This window comes from Lissotriton helveticus, chromosome 4_1 (genome assembly GCF_964261635.1).
Source record: "Lissotriton helveticus chromosome 4_1, aLisHel1.1, whole genome shotgun sequence".
Taxonomy (NCBI): Eukaryota; Metazoa; Chordata; class Amphibia; order Caudata; family Salamandridae; genus Lissotriton; species Lissotriton helveticus.
This window is the reverse complement of record NC_136063.1, coordinates 577,879,279-577,895,399: the sequence shown is the minus strand read 5'-3', so window position 1 is coordinate 577,895,399 and position 16,121 is coordinate 577,879,279. Positions and strand designations below refer to the sequence as shown.

The window sequence follows — 16,121 nt, the reverse complement described above, 5'->3', positions numbered from 1 at the left end:
GTATTAACCTTGTCAAGAATAAGGATAAATTATTACAGGTCCCTTTAGAATCATGAAAATTCATACTTAAACAACTGGGATCATTAAAGGAAAAAGAAATATTTAAAAAAATCTCAGTAGAGACGTGTTATGAGATGATGTTGTACATTCAAAATTGTCATGCATTAAGGAGAGCAATGAAAATAAACAAGTTCTTCTGACAATGAACAGGCTTGTTCATCATTTCATATTGGTGTTTTAAAACTCTAGAGGGAGAGGTTGGCCATGGTGGATTGAGGAGAGGGAAGTTTGTCTGCAGAAGACATGCCAGGGCGGTATCATGGGAGAGGGCAGGCATATGTGACTCTGGTGGGCAGCATTTGACATGGAGACGAGTGTCCTTATGGGAAGCAGGAGAAATAAAGGAAAAGGAGGCGGCATCTCCAGCTGCCATTGAAAGATAGACAGGGCTGATAATACATGTCTTGGACAGGTAGTGGCCTGTGGAAGGGAAACTGCTTTTGGGCAGTGTAGGTGAGGACGATATGGAAGAAAATCCCACAGGCTATGCTTGTGGCAATGCTGAGACTGTCAGTGCTTACAAAGGCACCATTCACGGTACAGAAAAGTCCTATTAGATCCAGAATACGGGTTAATTGCATTAATCTGTTTTTTAAACCCTTAGGGCTTCGAAAGAATAAAACTTTATAAAGAAGAGAATCAAAACTAATGCCCTACCAGGGTCCTGACACACGTGGTATGGCGCCCTTCACTGAGGGGTAGAAAGAGCCTTTTGCCAAGGACAGGGGGATACCAGCTATCTAGGGTCTGAGTGTTTCCCAGGGTAAAAACAGGACGCAGGGCAGTGAATAATTGTTCTACTCTTCTAGGCAGTTATATAGTATTTTAAAGAACAGTTATAGGTGCGTAATGGTGCGTCAGAGGATGCGAATGATACCCTGTCCTTACCTACCTTTAGCACAAGTAAGGGCCTTCCTTCATAGGACTTTCCAATGGAAAACATGGAGATGAGGTCTTTGTGGGTTTTATTCATCTGGTGCATCCAGGCTTGGATCTGAAAGCACAAACAAAAAGACCCATTTATTATAAACAATGTGTTCAAACAAATGGAGCAGAAATACATTAGGAAGGTCTTTAATAGTATTGCTTTATTTTGTTAGAGTATATGTGTTGGAGTCAGACTTACACACCAATCTATTCATTCAGGAGTTAACTGAAAAAAGAGCAGCCCATCCGCAATATATTTGGCAAAAATGCAATGAGGCTTTTTTTATTTTTACCAAGTCAAACTCATCATAGACAACACATGACGATTCATTACAAAACAAGAATTCACAAAGCCAATAGGGTTCTCATATGAACCCTATTGTTTGGACAATGTTTTTTTGCCAGATGACCGCTGTCCTTGAGTGCCCATGCAGGCACGGCTGCCATTTTGAATTGATTTTTGTTTTGCTTTTAGATTATTAGAGGACAGCTAGCATGTGTGAGCGCACAATTGCGGAAGCCAACTTGGAATGATTTTTATTAAACCAAGATAAATATAATTCAATTGATTGCTGCCGTGCATGTACGCGTATACGTGATAGCCACCTTTTTACTTCACTGTTAATTGAGTTGTTCAAGGTGGCTGACAGTTATTTTGGAAAGGTACATTTAAAAAAATCAGGAAGCATATTCTCCACTTAGTAGGCTGGTATCCTTGTGCAAATACTAGGCTTTCAGGAAAAAGTTAATTAAGAAAGCAGGGTGCAGGTGGCCCTGAGGTGGGCGAAGATGATAACGCAGATTGCGCAGTGAGCGCAGGCCCAACAGCAAACAGCCCAGCAGCAGCTTGGAAGTGTGAGGCCTTCAAAAATTAAAAAAGAAGGAATAATCAAAAAGAAGAGGGTGCAGGAAACAGAGCAATGAGAAGCAAATGAGTAGCTTCTGACAATCAAAGAAGCAACATTATAAAATAAAGAGTACAAAACTAATAATGAAACTGGGGTTGGGGATCTGTTGAAATTTTTGTGAGCAAAGAGGGAGAGAGTAAAGCAATGCACTAGTACGGAGTGCAAAACCACAACTGAAAAAATAGTCCCCTCAACTCTGCATTGGATACAAGTCTTCCAATCAGAATTAATGCAAATAAGCTATGCTCCAGGGGTGTGACAAGCACACGATATTGGAAGGAAAGCCATTGAATAAGGAGCAGGGGACTGAGATAGAGAAGAAGGTAATACAGTCATGGACAAGGGGGTGAAATACTTTAACATTTGAAAGTTCACCCAAAAAGATACCTCGAGAAATATACATATTTCTTGGGACCTGATGAAAAACCTTTAGCATCTACTCTTCAGAGAGGTGAGAGATACCTTACAAATGAAAGGGAACATGGATCTCTCATTGAAGCATCCCATAAGAGGCTGACTTCAACTCCCTCAGGAGCAATTGCCACATTTACCCTTTTACAGCAATGATAATGGTGGTCATCAACAGCAAAGCATACCGGTGGCCAAGCGGGACAGCTGGCACAGTTATGCCCAATTATAAGGCCTAAACTGACACCACTCACTAAGGCAGCAAACCCTTTTAAGGCAGTACTTCTAGATTATACTGGCCCACTTTCTCCACTCATCCAGTGTAAATATTTGTTGGTGACTGTTACAAATTGGGTTGCTGGTTGACTGGTGTATGAGCCCTGGTCAAGCAGCAACCAAAATCCTAGTCAGCCCAAGAGGCAGGCAAACCCTAAATTAACCTGTGCTCCTCCTCTGGTAGCTTGACACAGAGTAGTCAGGTTTAACTTTAGAGACGGTGTGTAAACTATTTCTGCAACACTTCAAACAGTAAAACAGTGAAAACACCACAGAAAAGGATTCCACATCAAGTTTGAAAAGTAGATCTGACTTTAATAAACAAAACAAGACCAAAACAACAAAAGCCCAATTTATAGAATTGAAGATATTGTTTTTAAAGTTTATAGTGAAAAATAGCGCCAAGAAGGAAAAACGATATTGGAGCTATCTGATTGTGCAGGACCGGTACAAAGTCACAAGTTCAGGCCAACTGCAATAGAGTGAGGCCGGCTATAGTGACCCAGTTAGGTCTGCTGAACAGAGTACCTTAAATCGGGTAGCGAAGCATTGCTTGGATCCGCGTTGAAGATGTGTTGCGCAGCAGAGGCAATGTGTCGGTTATAAGATGCGATGAGGCTGCTGTGCGAGGTCTTGTTACATTGACGTTGAGGAACCTGTTGAACGGGGCTTGTGATGTGAAGTTCAATCTCAAAGAACAGAGGCGATGCGTCATTTCTTTTGAGCGGTGAAGCTGCAATGTGTAATTTTAGCGCAACCGTTGATGAAAGATGCAAGGAGCTTGCACTGGGAAAAGCCTCGCGCAGCAGCAATTCTGAAGGAGATGTGCTGGTCCCAAGATGCAGAAGGTGGTGTTGATGCAAGTCTTTTGCAATGGGTCCACTCAATGCAGCAGCAGCGATGCATCGGTTCTGTTAGGAGATGCTCGACTCAGCCGAGGAGATGAGTGGATTCCACTGGCAAGCACCTTAGCCCCATTTCCGAGGGTCCAGGACAGAGGTGGCACCAGTTGGCAGGGTACACTGACAGAAGGCAGAGTCCAGGTGTGGGAATTGGAAGCCTGTTATGTTCCTGAGGCTTCAGATCAGGAGCCCAGGCAGCTAGCCCGTGGAGTCACTCTGGAGCCTGTGGTCAAGTGATGCAGGTCCAGTCCTTCTTACGCAAGCAAGAGGACAGCAGGCAGCATACCAGCACAGCAAAGCAGGAGTCCAGCAGAGGGCAGTCCAGCAGAGTGGCATTCATTGAGCAGCGCAGTGTATCTGGCAGAGTATCCATAGGTCCAGAAGTGTACTGAAGTGGTGGTGTCTGAGATCCTGTACTCATACCCAGTGGTGCCTTTGAAGTGGGGGGAAACTTCAAAGACCTGCCTCTGAAATGTACCAAGATCCTACCTTTCTGCCATAGGTCAGACTCACTACTGGGGGGTATGCAGCCCTTTGTGTGTGGATAGGATACAACCTATTCAGGTGTAAGTGAGGATGTGCCCAGCTCCTCCTTCCCATCCTGCCAGGATGGCCCATCAAGTCACACCTAAGCTCCTATTGTGTGTGGCTGTCTAGGAGGAATACACAAAGCCTAACTGCCAGCTACACCTTGTCATGTGATCAGAGACAGCCTACAGGCACCAAATGGCTAAAGCAAGAAAATGCCAACTTTCTAAAATGAATTAAACAGATGCTTGGTGTCTATGTGTTTAATTCGTATAGAAGACATATCTATTGGATAGAAAAAGGCTAGAGGAGAAGTCTCCTTCTGGTATTCTTTGGCGGTAGCTTGAGAAAGTCTTATGTGCAACAATACCGTCCTGAAGATGGTCTCATGGATCTTTTAGACCAAAGAGAGACCGAAACGTCGACCCATAAACATCGTTTTGCTTATATATGTACTGATTGCACAGAATGTAAACCAAATGAAATGTTCTGTTTGATTTCTTCAAATATGGTGTTTTGGTTTTCCATATGATTTTTAAGCAAAAGATGATTTTATACTACGGTTAATGAATAGAGAATCCCAGTAGTATGTCCGTTGCCAGACTGTGATTTATACTATAAAGTTTTTGAATAAAATAACCCTTTATATAATTCAGTGTTTATGAAGGAACTCCCTGTTTGAGCTTACTTATGATCACTACTGTGACAATGCTATAAATAACAAATACTATGAAATGATTCCTCTAAGGACAATGATATTTTGTGATTGATTATACCCAGTCCCAATGGGATTATTGGGTCGCTCGATTGTATTTAGAATTAGAACTTTCTAAACGTGGCACTTTCAGAATTGTAATTCGAAATTTGACTTCACCATCAGTTAGGATTTTAAATTTGGATTACAGTAACAACAAACTTGAATCAGTTACATCTCCCCATTTGGAAATTATAAATCAATCAGGGATGTGTGAAGCGTGCTACTCACCTGTGAGGGTCTCAAGGCGCTAGGGGAGGCAGAAAATCGTGCAGCTCCGTTTCACCCACAGAGCCAAGTCTTAAGGCTTTTCCTGAAAGCTTGCAGAGTGGGGGAACATCTGATGCTGAGTGGGAGTTCGCTCCAGGTCTTTGCCGCGATGTAGGAATAGTCTCTTCCACCCGTTCTGGATCTGCGGATGCGAGGGGTTTCGGCAAGGGCGAGGTCGGCAGAGCAGAGGCTTCTCTTGTGTGCATAGGAGACTATTTAGTTGAGGTATTGGGGTCCGGTGATGTGGAGGGATTTGTAGGCATGAGTGGGTTGCTTGAAGAGAGTGACCTGCTGTCTGACAATGGTGGCGAGGAGGGCTTTGTAGATGTTGAAGAGCGTGGGGCTGAATGATGATCCTTGGGGTACTCTGCAGCTGATCTCTGTGAGTTCAGGGAGGAAGGGCGGGAGTCTGATAGTTTGGGTTAGGCTCGTGAGGAATGAGCGGATCCCTGTATTTCGGCGTTGTGGAGTTTGGCGGTGAGTGTGCGGTGGGAGATGGTGTTGAAGGCTGCAGAGAGCTCTGGTAGGATGCAAGCCGCTGCGTGGCCCTGGTCGAGGAGAGTGCGGATGTCATCTGTGGTGGCTAGGAGGGCGATCTTGGGGCTGTGGTTGTTGCAGAATCTGGCTTGGGAGGAGTTGAGGATGGAGTTCGCTTTGATGAAGTTCGTGGGCTGGATGTTCTTCATCTTCTCAGTGACTTTCGCTGCGACAGGGAGGAGCGAGCAGGGTCTGTAGTTTATGAGGTCCATCGGGTCTGCAGGGGGCTTCTTGAGGAAGGGCTTGCCTTCTGCACGTTTCCAGTCATCAGTGAATGTGCTGGTTTCAAAAGTGGAGCTGATGGTGCTATGGCGGCGGTGGCGGTTCTGTGGAAGATGTGCAGTGGGCAGGGGTCCATGGGGGCTTCTGAGTGTACTCTCTTCATGGTCATGGCAGTGTCTTCTGTGGTGACCGGGGTCCAGGCGGAGATGTTATGCTGGCTGGCATTGCTGGAGGTAGGTGTGGTGTCGATGTCTTGTTTCTGTTCATTGAAGTTGTCGTAGAGGGACTTGATCTTGAGAAGGAAATAGGAGCCGAGTTTGTTGCAGAGGTCCTGGGAGTGTGTGACACCTGAGGCTTAGCTGGAGGGTTTGGATTGAAAATGTAATAAGGTAATTCCAATGTTATCCTATGGGAGATATAACCCTTGCTGTAATGAAAAACAAATCTAGGAGTTCTTCACTACCAGGACATGTAGAACTTAAAAGGGCATGTCCTGCCTTTTTAATACATTTCACCTTGCCCTCTTGGTGGTCCAATTATTCCTTAGGAGGTGATATATGTATAAAAAGGGCAGGTTGGGGCCTGGCAAAAGCTTTATTTTGCCATGTTGACATGGCAGTGCAACCTGCACACACAAGCTCTGCAATGACAGGTTTGAGACATAGTTAGAAGGCTACTTAAGTGGGTGGCATAAGCAATGCTGCAGACCCACTAGTAGCATTTAATTTCCAGGCCCTGTGCACATGAAGTGCCTTTACTAGGGCCTTTTAAGTATATTAAATATGCATATTGAGGATGATCCAATATTACAATGTTTAGGGGAGAGAGCCCAAGCACGTTAGCACTGGTTAGCAGTGGTACAGTGTGCAGAGTCCGAATAAGAGCAATCCCCATCAATGAAATCAGCCCCAGCTCGGCAGCATTCCAAAACGCCTGATAGTCAGTCCAGCCCTGATTACAAAAATGCCAAAGCTTGGAACAGCATAAGGGAAGTGCTGCTCTTAATGATAATAGGAACAATTCAGATATTTCATGAGGACAGTGGCAAGACATTCACTGAAAAGCACTGGCTCAGTGGGAAAGTGTGTGGAATTCCCTCTTTAATTTCAGCCATAAACAAACTTAATGGCAGTGAGAATGTACACAAGTGGGCCCTCCGACATCTCAGGTGTTCACAGTGGAGAATCCTGATCATGGTTTGCCTGTACACTTCTGGTTTAATTTTTAGAGAAGAAGCCTGGCAGCCTTTTAAAAGATTTTTCTAAAAATATTTGTAAAATGTGAATTTGCTCCCTGTTCAGTTTTTTTATTGAGCATGAACTCTTTATTGAAAATTGTATTTAGTATTTGTATATGTGCATTGATACTTACTCTAACGTGCATTTTTTGTGCTTGCATGCATCTATGTTCACTTGCGTATGGATGTTTTAAGGTATATGTGTTGCATATTATTAAAGGTTTGCTTAATTATTTTTTTTGCATATGTGTCTTGCAGCTTACTCCCATTTGTTCTGTTTGCACTTTATGAATAATGAACTAGGCTAACTTACTTAGATGCCAAAATATGCTATTGTACATGCCCCAGTGTTCGCTTGCAAGTTGATTGTGCTTTCACGTACACCAAACTTTAGGAGTCCTCTGCATACACAATGAGAGCTCAAAGATGATCTCCTGTAGGCAGATGCAAAATAGAAATCAACAAGAACTCCACTGTAGGCCCTTGCAGCGCCTAAAATTAGACACCATTTACAGTGCTCTCTTACTAGCTAAGTGGCTTATAATTTCATGGTGCCAATGGGTAGATTTGAGCATTAGTAAGGCAGACCTGCATTCAAACAGCAATCTCCTTCACTTACCTCCTCCAGAGAGTGGTACACTTCATAATTATGAGATGTCACCGATCTCCGATTACGAACAGGCGCCTGGTTGCTTTGTTTTTCTATCTCCTCCTGTAGATTTTTGATGAGAACCCTAGAGTAAATTGCACAAGTTATAGCGAGAGATAAATGCTGACATCAATAGAGAACCACACACATGCAAATCCGTGAGTTTAAAAACACACACTTTAGCCCCCTTCAACCAATGCCTCGTATTTCCTTTATATTTGTATTCATTGTTTTCTATTTGACTTCTTAGTTCAGCTATACCAATTATGAAGTATTGCCTGCAGCAGACATTCACAATTGTTTTTGGCTGGAACTCCATTCCTGTTATTTTTTTCCTTAAGTTTTTATTAAAGAAACGAGAACGGCATTACAGATATCAGGTGTCACACTATAAAATACAGTACATAATAGGCGAGAAGACGCAGTTTCGCAACAGTCAAGTATAACGAAGCATGTGACGGCAGCATAGTTACGCGTAAAAAAGGATAAACCACATGTTAACGATCAAGAGCGAATTCCATCCACATGACCCACCCATCGAAGTACAGAAGAATCAGAGCCAGTGTAGACACCCAGATGGATAAGAAATCAGTAAAGGATAAACAGCCAGCCTCCCGCAGGGGGAAAAAAAGAAAGAGAAAAGGAGCCATAGAACAAAACAAAGGCAAAATAACAAACCCCCCCCTAACCCCCCACCCTGCACCCCTGCAATGGCTACGGCCTACCCCACTAGCAGCGTGCCTGTCGCCCAGAAACGTACCCTAAAAGAAGGAAGGAAGCGGAGGAGGAGAAGTAAAAACACACTCCCGGTCTCCCTTACCCCCCGCCAGAAGCGACCACCCCGAAACACAATCAAGACAGTATGCGGCAAAGTATATAGTCAATCCGAGGGAGTAAAGTAAAAACCACCGACTCCTGTACATTATAGGTCACAATCCCGGCATCAAATCAAGATATTATATCAAGCCCTAAAAGTCAGATTAACCCTGGCCGGTGCGGTCCTTCATGAGAGCCCTTGTCACCCAAACCAAAACCACAGTGGAAGAAACAGAGCGTTCATAAAAATTCAAGTCAATGCGATCGAATCGGAAAAAGGATAAAAGTTCACGATATCCACAAAGCAGGCGAGGAAAGGTGTGGGAGGATAGTGAGTCTCTCCGATAGGCACTGAAGAACTTGTTGCGGCACTCAAGAATGTCCATGTCGAAGTTTGGCGGAATAGGGATCAAGCAAGGGAAGCTGACGATGATCACAGGCGTGCAATCTGTTATGCGGGGATCAGTAAAGCACATGAAATCCGGCTTCCGCACGGGGTCCTCAAACTCAAGCGTACAATGCTCCACGGGTACAACAGCTGGCTGATAGCGTGCCGAAAAGTCGTCGTCCGGTCTCTGGCAGATATTGTCCACTGTTACAGACAGTTTCTGGTATGTGGCGGTGATCTGCGAGTGGAGCGCCCCGATGGCGGCCATTACGGTCTGCAGCGATGGTGTGCCTTCCGTCCCCTCCATCCCCTCTCGCGAAGTGACAAAGCAGGACAGGAACCCCGGAGGTCGACTACTCCGGGGCAACAGGCACACACAAAGCCGATGACAACAGTGGGCGCTCTCCGCCTTGCAATATCAACACCTTCGCCGCTAGGAAGGGCCCAGGACCGTCCCCCCCGGGAGGCTTACGGAGTCTCCGGGCGTCGGATCCAGGACCACAGCAACCGGTGCGTCACGCTGCAGCGTCTTCGGTGTAGGTAGCTCACGAGATCGCCATTCGAAACAATCAAATTGTGTCCCAGTTCGGGAGACCGGACGCAGCCCAAGTCCCGCAGCCGATGTTGTTCAACTCCAACCCGAATGGGTTAGAAATCGAGGCCCCGGCTTCCACGCTGAGTTAGGCAGAGAATGAAACACGGCGTATCTTCGTCACCCGATAAGTTGGAAATTTCCGGATTGCACCTTCAGAGTCAGGAAAACCTCATGTGCACGGGAGTCCGGTGTAAGTTCAGGATAAATTGCAGGATATACAAGCTGCTGGCGGAGGTCAGCGGAGCCGGGAGCTTACGCGGCCATCTTGCTGGCGTAGCTCCTCTCCATTCCTGTTTTTAACACCAATTTCTAAAGATTTAAAAAAATAAAAAAATCTTTTTATCACACTATAATTTTACATTAACCTTTGTTTTTTTCAGTGAAGATCTAGTGTTTTTTAAGGTAAAGTCCTATTTTATTACCATATGTAAAGCCAACCCCCAACAGGTCCTGCGGTCAAATCCCCAGCAAGCAGCCACCCCATGCTGCGCATGGCCTTTGCCGTGCACAGCATAAGGGTGGACTTCAGGCCTCGGGACCCCATTTGGAGTCAAATACAAGAGGCTGACAAGGCCCAAGGGATCCCATTCTCTGGGGTGATACCAATAAAAAAGGGGTATGAGCATAAGACCCCCCTCCCGAGCCTAATTAAGCCCTTGCTAACCCATCCCCAATTCCTTATGTATTTAAAAGGTGAGGGGGCATGTGGCCCTCCTCCTGAGCTTTGTTAAGCCCTGGGGACTCAATCCTTCAGGGCTGTATTTTTTCAAAAGAAGAGGGGGGCCACAGTGGCCCTCTCCCGTGCCTTAAAACGGCCCTGGGGACCCCATTCCCTAAGCCTGTGTTTTTTCAAAGGGGAGGGGTTTCATACGGTCCCCCTCCCCAAGTCTCCCTAGGCCCTGGGGACCCAATCCCACAGGGCGGTATTTTTCCTAATTGGAGGGGGGCCACTCAGCCCCCCCTCCCGTGTCTATTATGGCCCTGGGGATGCCATCAAAAGCAGAACGGGTACCTGCCCTATGGATTTGAACAGAAAGGCCTAGGAGAGGTCCAAATATATTAATACAAAGACACCTAAGCCCAGGCAAATTACACCACACAAACAGGTTTATTCATTTAGTATCAAAATTTATTTTTCAGGAATGAATTTATTTAAGGGACTGCTTTTTTTGCTAATACATAAATATGTTTCGAGGGTTAACCTACACCGAAATAAATAAACACAATAATAAAAATAGGTAAATAGTGGTTCAGATTCCGCTCTAGCATATCAACAACATTCATACAGCATTCATTCTCAGATCAAACAGCACCAAGCGATGATGGTTGTAGATAACATGGGGACCGATGGTTCGAGGTCCGGGTAGGTTCTGAGGGTTCCTAAATAGGAAAGAGCGCCTACGCGCGTTTCGGTGTATGGTCCCGTCCGGGACTACACCTTCATCAGGGCACAGTGGAAGGGCGGAAGGGGAACCACAAACAGGTAAGATTTCTGACTCGGGTATGATGAGGCAAAAGGCGTTCTAGTGCAGGTCGAAGGCGTGGAGACCCAACGATGGCGGGGGGTTCTCTCCTCAGTCGATTCTCAAGAGGTGTGCCCCCGGGAATGTGCTCAAGCGGGGCGAAGCTGATGGAATCCTGGGGCGAGTGGGATGCGCAGAGACCCTGTAGTGGCAGGGAATACTCTCCTCGGTGGGTTCTCAGGGAGGAGGGAGCGCGCCGCCGACCGGTACAGGGATGTGTAGAAACCCGAAAGGAAATCAAGGATGGAAATGAGGACCCTCTGCTGTTTTTTGGACTGATGAGGTCCGTCCTGGCATGCTCTTGGCTGCGGGGATCAGCGGAGACATTAAAGTCGCATCATGTCGGGTGTCCCGGTCGGCGGACTCCACAGAAGTTGAAACGGCTGGTCTCGGAGCGCATCGTATTCTCTTCTCCTCAGCCATTCGAACAGTTAGTTCCCTGCTTCTGGGTCAGGGTTAAATGTAACGCAAATGTGTATTTGAGTTACAATGTTCTAACTACGTGGCTTTTCCTACCGCCACATCCAAAGTTTGAAAGAAAATCATAGCGAAATGTAATTTCGTGACGTTTTGGCTCTTTCAACCACAAATAATGACCCCAGCTGTCCAGAAGTTCCCATGACTGAGGCGACTTATGCACATTACAGCTCCTCTTGCCCCCTTTGTCCCTAAATAACTCGGATCAAGACTACAAAATGTATGACCTACCATCGACAACCTATCAGCTGGAAGGAAACGTGTTTTTATTAGCTGTGGAAAAAGTGTAGCGACCAAGGATTGGATGGGAACCCTCTTCTTTGAGAATTGGCTGAGATTATTTCTGTCAACTATTCACTGGCTGCTGACGACAAGCAAACTGCATTGCGTTCAAGCATTGGTTGGAAAAGCACTTTGTCAGCCTGCAATTGGCTATGTGGGCCAGCGACAGTTCTCAGTGTTATGGCATTGGCCGTTGGGTTGCTCATCAGTTGGTCATTGGCTGTGATGTTCGGGAGCCAGCACGTGCCCCTGGCACAGTATGTAGCACTGCACGTCCTATGTAGGGGCGGGATTTGACGACGCAAGTGCGGCGATGTTGACTGTTTACTGAGTTGATTGACTGGTCTGTGAGGAAGCCATCGGCCAGGGAGCTTGCCAGGCTCTGGGTGAGCGATTAGCCGAACCGTAGGATACCGGAAAATGCAAGGGATTCGGATGAATTATACTAGCTTTGGTGAGTAGATGCGTCGCCAAGTGGGAGTTAGTGCAAATGGATACGAAATGTGTGGGGATGCCATCCTCATACATATTTACATACACACACACACACACACACGCACACACACACACATGTATATATATATATATAAATTTACCCTACCTACCAGCAGTCCCCAGTAGGTAGTTATAGTTAGGACTAGTTTCCATGGGAAAAGCGTTTTTCGACTTGCCAATATCTTTGGCGCCAGCTGATGAATCTTAACAAAATTTCTCCCAAAAAGCGCCCCTGTGATTCTTGTTGCGCATGGAAAGTTTTGAGGGGATCCATCAAGCGAGAATCAACAAAAAGAGAGGGTGAAAAAAGTGTGTTTCCCATGTTAATTCCCATAAAGATTTTAGTTGTGATTACAGCTCGAACCGCTAGAGGGAATGTCACCAAATGTGGAAGAAAGGTAGCTCTTGGTCCAGAAAGAACCCTTTTTTGTTACTTGGTGTAAATCTGTTCAGTAGTTTTTGAGATTTTAAAGGGAATGTTAATTTGTAAATATAGGGATGCTGATCCCCTGGGATCCAACAGTCCTCCTGCCGAAATGTGATTGCCTGCCAACACTTCAAGCAGAAAGTGTTGACAGCCATCTTGGGTTTGGGATTCAGCTGAGTCCCAAGAAAAAGCTTCAAAGAAAGAGTAGGGGGCGGGATAGGAATACCTTGACCCCCTAGGTCTGTTGAAAGGGTCTTGCAGGGACCTCGATCAGGGCAAATAAGCATTTTGTTTTAAATTTTTCCGCATGATTTGTGCTGGATCCAGGGCTTTCACCAAAAACATTTTACAAAAAGGGGCTGGCTCCTGCGCTTCTCTACTATTTAGCCCCCAGGTGGGCCAGGTCCAGGGGGAATGCGCTTTACATAAAAGTTAAATAAGTGGGGCTCACGGCGTCCCCCTCCTTGGGCATTTTTATTCCCCTGGGATCACTAACATCCTTGTGCTGATACTGTGTAACGGGGGCTGTGTGGACTCCCCGGATCCTGGGAGCCGCTACCTCCCTGGGGCTAATTCTAAATAAATTGTGGGCCCTTGCAGACCCTCGTGCCCCGGAGATCACCACCACCCATGGCTAAATTGTGTGTGGAGGGCCTCATGGCCCCCTGGCCTCCGGGTACCACCAACTCTCCTGGGCCAACATTTTATTTTTAAAAGTGGAGAGCCATATTTGGCCCCGGGAACTACCACCTCCCCAGGGCCGGCTCATGAACTACAAAGGAGTAGGTCCGCATGGCCCCCCTCCTGGAGTTATACATGGCTCTGGGGACCACCATCTCCCAGGGCCACCTCCTGCTATGTCTTGGGGCACCCACCCCTGGTACATAGCAGTTTGCTGTGACTTGGCGGGAGCTTTCATCTGTTTCCCTGCCTGCTGTCAAGTGGGAAGGGAAAGAGATGAAAGAATTGCTCCTGCATGGATGGAGCTGTCTTTCAGTAGCTCCTTACGTGCGGCAGCAATGCTGCCTCCCGCAGGAGGCAGGGAGCCAACAAGGACCACAGGGGCTTAAGGCTTCCCATGCAGTCCAGGGGGGGGAGGAGTAACAAGAGGCAAAATAAAGGAGTGAAATGAGCAGAAAGAGGCAGAATAAAGGTCAGCAACAAGCAGAAAGAGGAAGAATAAAGGAAAGCAACAAGCAGAAAGAGGCATAATAAAGGTCAGACACGACCAGAAAGAGCCAGAATAAAGGTCAGAAACAAGCAGAAAGAGTCAGAATAAAGGTCAGAAACAAGCAGCAAGAGCTAAAATAAAGGTCAGAAACAAGAAGAAACAGCAAAATAGAGATCAGAAACGAGCAGAAAAGGATAAATAAAGGTGTGAAATTAGCAGAAAGAAGCACAATAAAGGTGTGAAATGAGCAGTAAGAGGCACAATAAAGGTCAGAAAATGAGCAGACAAAAAGCAAAATAACGAACAGAAACGAGCAGCAAAAGGCAAAGTAGAGATCGGAAACAAGCAGAAACTGACAATATAAAGGGCAGAAACAATCAGAAAGATGCAAAGTAGAGATCAGGAATGAGCAGAAAGAGGCAAAATAAACGTCAGAAATGAGAGGAACGAGGCAAAATAGAGATCTGAATTTAGCCGAAAGAGGTAAAATAAAGGTCAGAAACGATCAGAAAGAGGAAAATAGAGTTCAGAAATGAGGAGAAACTGGTAAAAAAAAGGTGAGAAATTAACAGAAAGAGGCAAAATAGAGACCAGAAACCAGCAGAAAGAGGGAAAATATAGATAAGAAATGAGCAGAAAGAGGCAAAATATAGTCCAGAAATAAGCAGAAAAAGGCAAACTAGAGATCAGAAACAAGCAAAAAGAGATGCCCAACGACCCCCAGCAGCAAAGGGGAATTTAACCCCTAACCAATAGTGCGCCAGGAGGCGCCTTTGCGGAGTGGTAGAGAAAGGAGGTGGGACCTCTAATGTGGTCCCAGCAATACCACTGTGGAGGACTTACTGGTGGCAACAATAGGGGTTCTTGGACCCAAAGGTCCCTCAGCAGGCAAGGGAACTTCATCCCCTAACCATTAGTGTGCTGGGATGCGCGTTTGCAGAGTGGTTGGGAAAGGGGGCTGAGCCTCCAATGAGGTCTCACCAATCCCACAGTGGGGGCGTACTGGTGGTAACAGGAGGGGTTCTTGGCCCCTAACTACTCTCAGCATCCAAGTGAACTTAATTATGGGTGGCAGAGCAATACTCCGCCCGCTCATGGGGCTCTGCAGAGTTTTTCTGTAACTCCACGGAATTCCATGGAGTGAAACTCTGTGAGCTCTGCCCAGGCTTAGCAGAAAGAGGCAAAATAAAGATCAGCAACAAGCTGAAAGAAGCTAAATTAAGGTCATAAGTGAGCAGAAAAAAGTAAGAAAATGAGCAGAACCCAATCAGGCACTCATGCAACCACTCACAGAAAAACTCACACACTCACACCCACTCAGACACTGACTCAGACACTCACGCTCCACTCACAGACCCACTCAGATACTCAGGCACCCACTCACACACTCAGTGAGACACTCACACACTCACTCACACACCCAGTGAGACACTCATGCACTCACTCACACACTCACTCTCAAAGGTTACACTTTACGGTAAGGAAATGACAATAAAAAAAGTAGAAATTCAGTGAAAGAACAAAGGTTACAGGGATGTTACATTTAGGAAATAGAATTTAAAAAAACCTTAGAAATTCACTGAAAAAAACAAAGGTTACAGGGACGTTATAGTTAGGAAATATAATTTTAAAAACACACATAGAAATTCACTTAAAAAGCAGAGGTTACAGTCACGGTATAGTTAGGATCAGGTTTTACTCATACAAAACCAGTGAAATTCAGCAGTTATAGTTTCCTGAGCTAACTGTAACTTACACCCCTGATTATGACCCCACATTATTCATGACATGGTCAGTGACATAAATGATGACATCTCAAATGACATCACTGAGGACATCATCCAGTGAGAGTAAGTGTTTTTAAGAGTTTATGGGTGTTAAACATATATACTATATACTATATATACTAATCCTACATAAGTAACAATTGTATACTAAGTACACTACTACTGGAGATTCTACAAATAACATATAATATGTGAGTGGCTGTGTGACTGGATGTATCCTTGTGTATATGGGTGTGTGAGTGGCTGTATAGGAGTATAAGTAGGTGTGTGGGTGGCTAAGATGTTGTGTTTGGCTGTATTGGTGAGTGAGTGGTTGCGTTAGTGGCTGTACAGGTGAGTGAGTGGCAGTGTGAGTAGCTCTATCAGTGGGGAACTGGGTGTAGTGACTGTATGGGTGAGCGAGTGGGTGTTTGAGTTGGTGTGTGAGTGACTGTATTGGAGAGTGAGTGTCTGTGTGAATGTGTGTTTGAATAAGTGAGTGG

The 16,121-nt window shown here is 45.6% G+C and overlaps 1 protein-coding gene across 2 annotated transcripts in view; it reads right to left on the bottom strand.

Moving 5' to 3' along the window:
• Positions 1 to 16,121, bottom strand: part of CPA6 (carboxypeptidase A6) — a 919,575-nt gene that overhangs the window by 217,387 nt on the left and 686,067 nt on the right. For both annotated transcript variants that reach the window (XM_078687189.1, XM_078687190.1), the window contains exons 4-5: positions 7,649 to 7,763; positions 953 to 1,054 (exon numbers count right to left, since the gene is read on the bottom strand). In XM_078687189.1, coding sequence (XP_078543315.1) covers positions 953 to 1,054; positions 7,649 to 7,763 — 217 coding nt within the window. The remainder of the gene's footprint in view (positions 1 to 952; positions 1,055 to 7,648; positions 7,764 to 16,121) is intronic.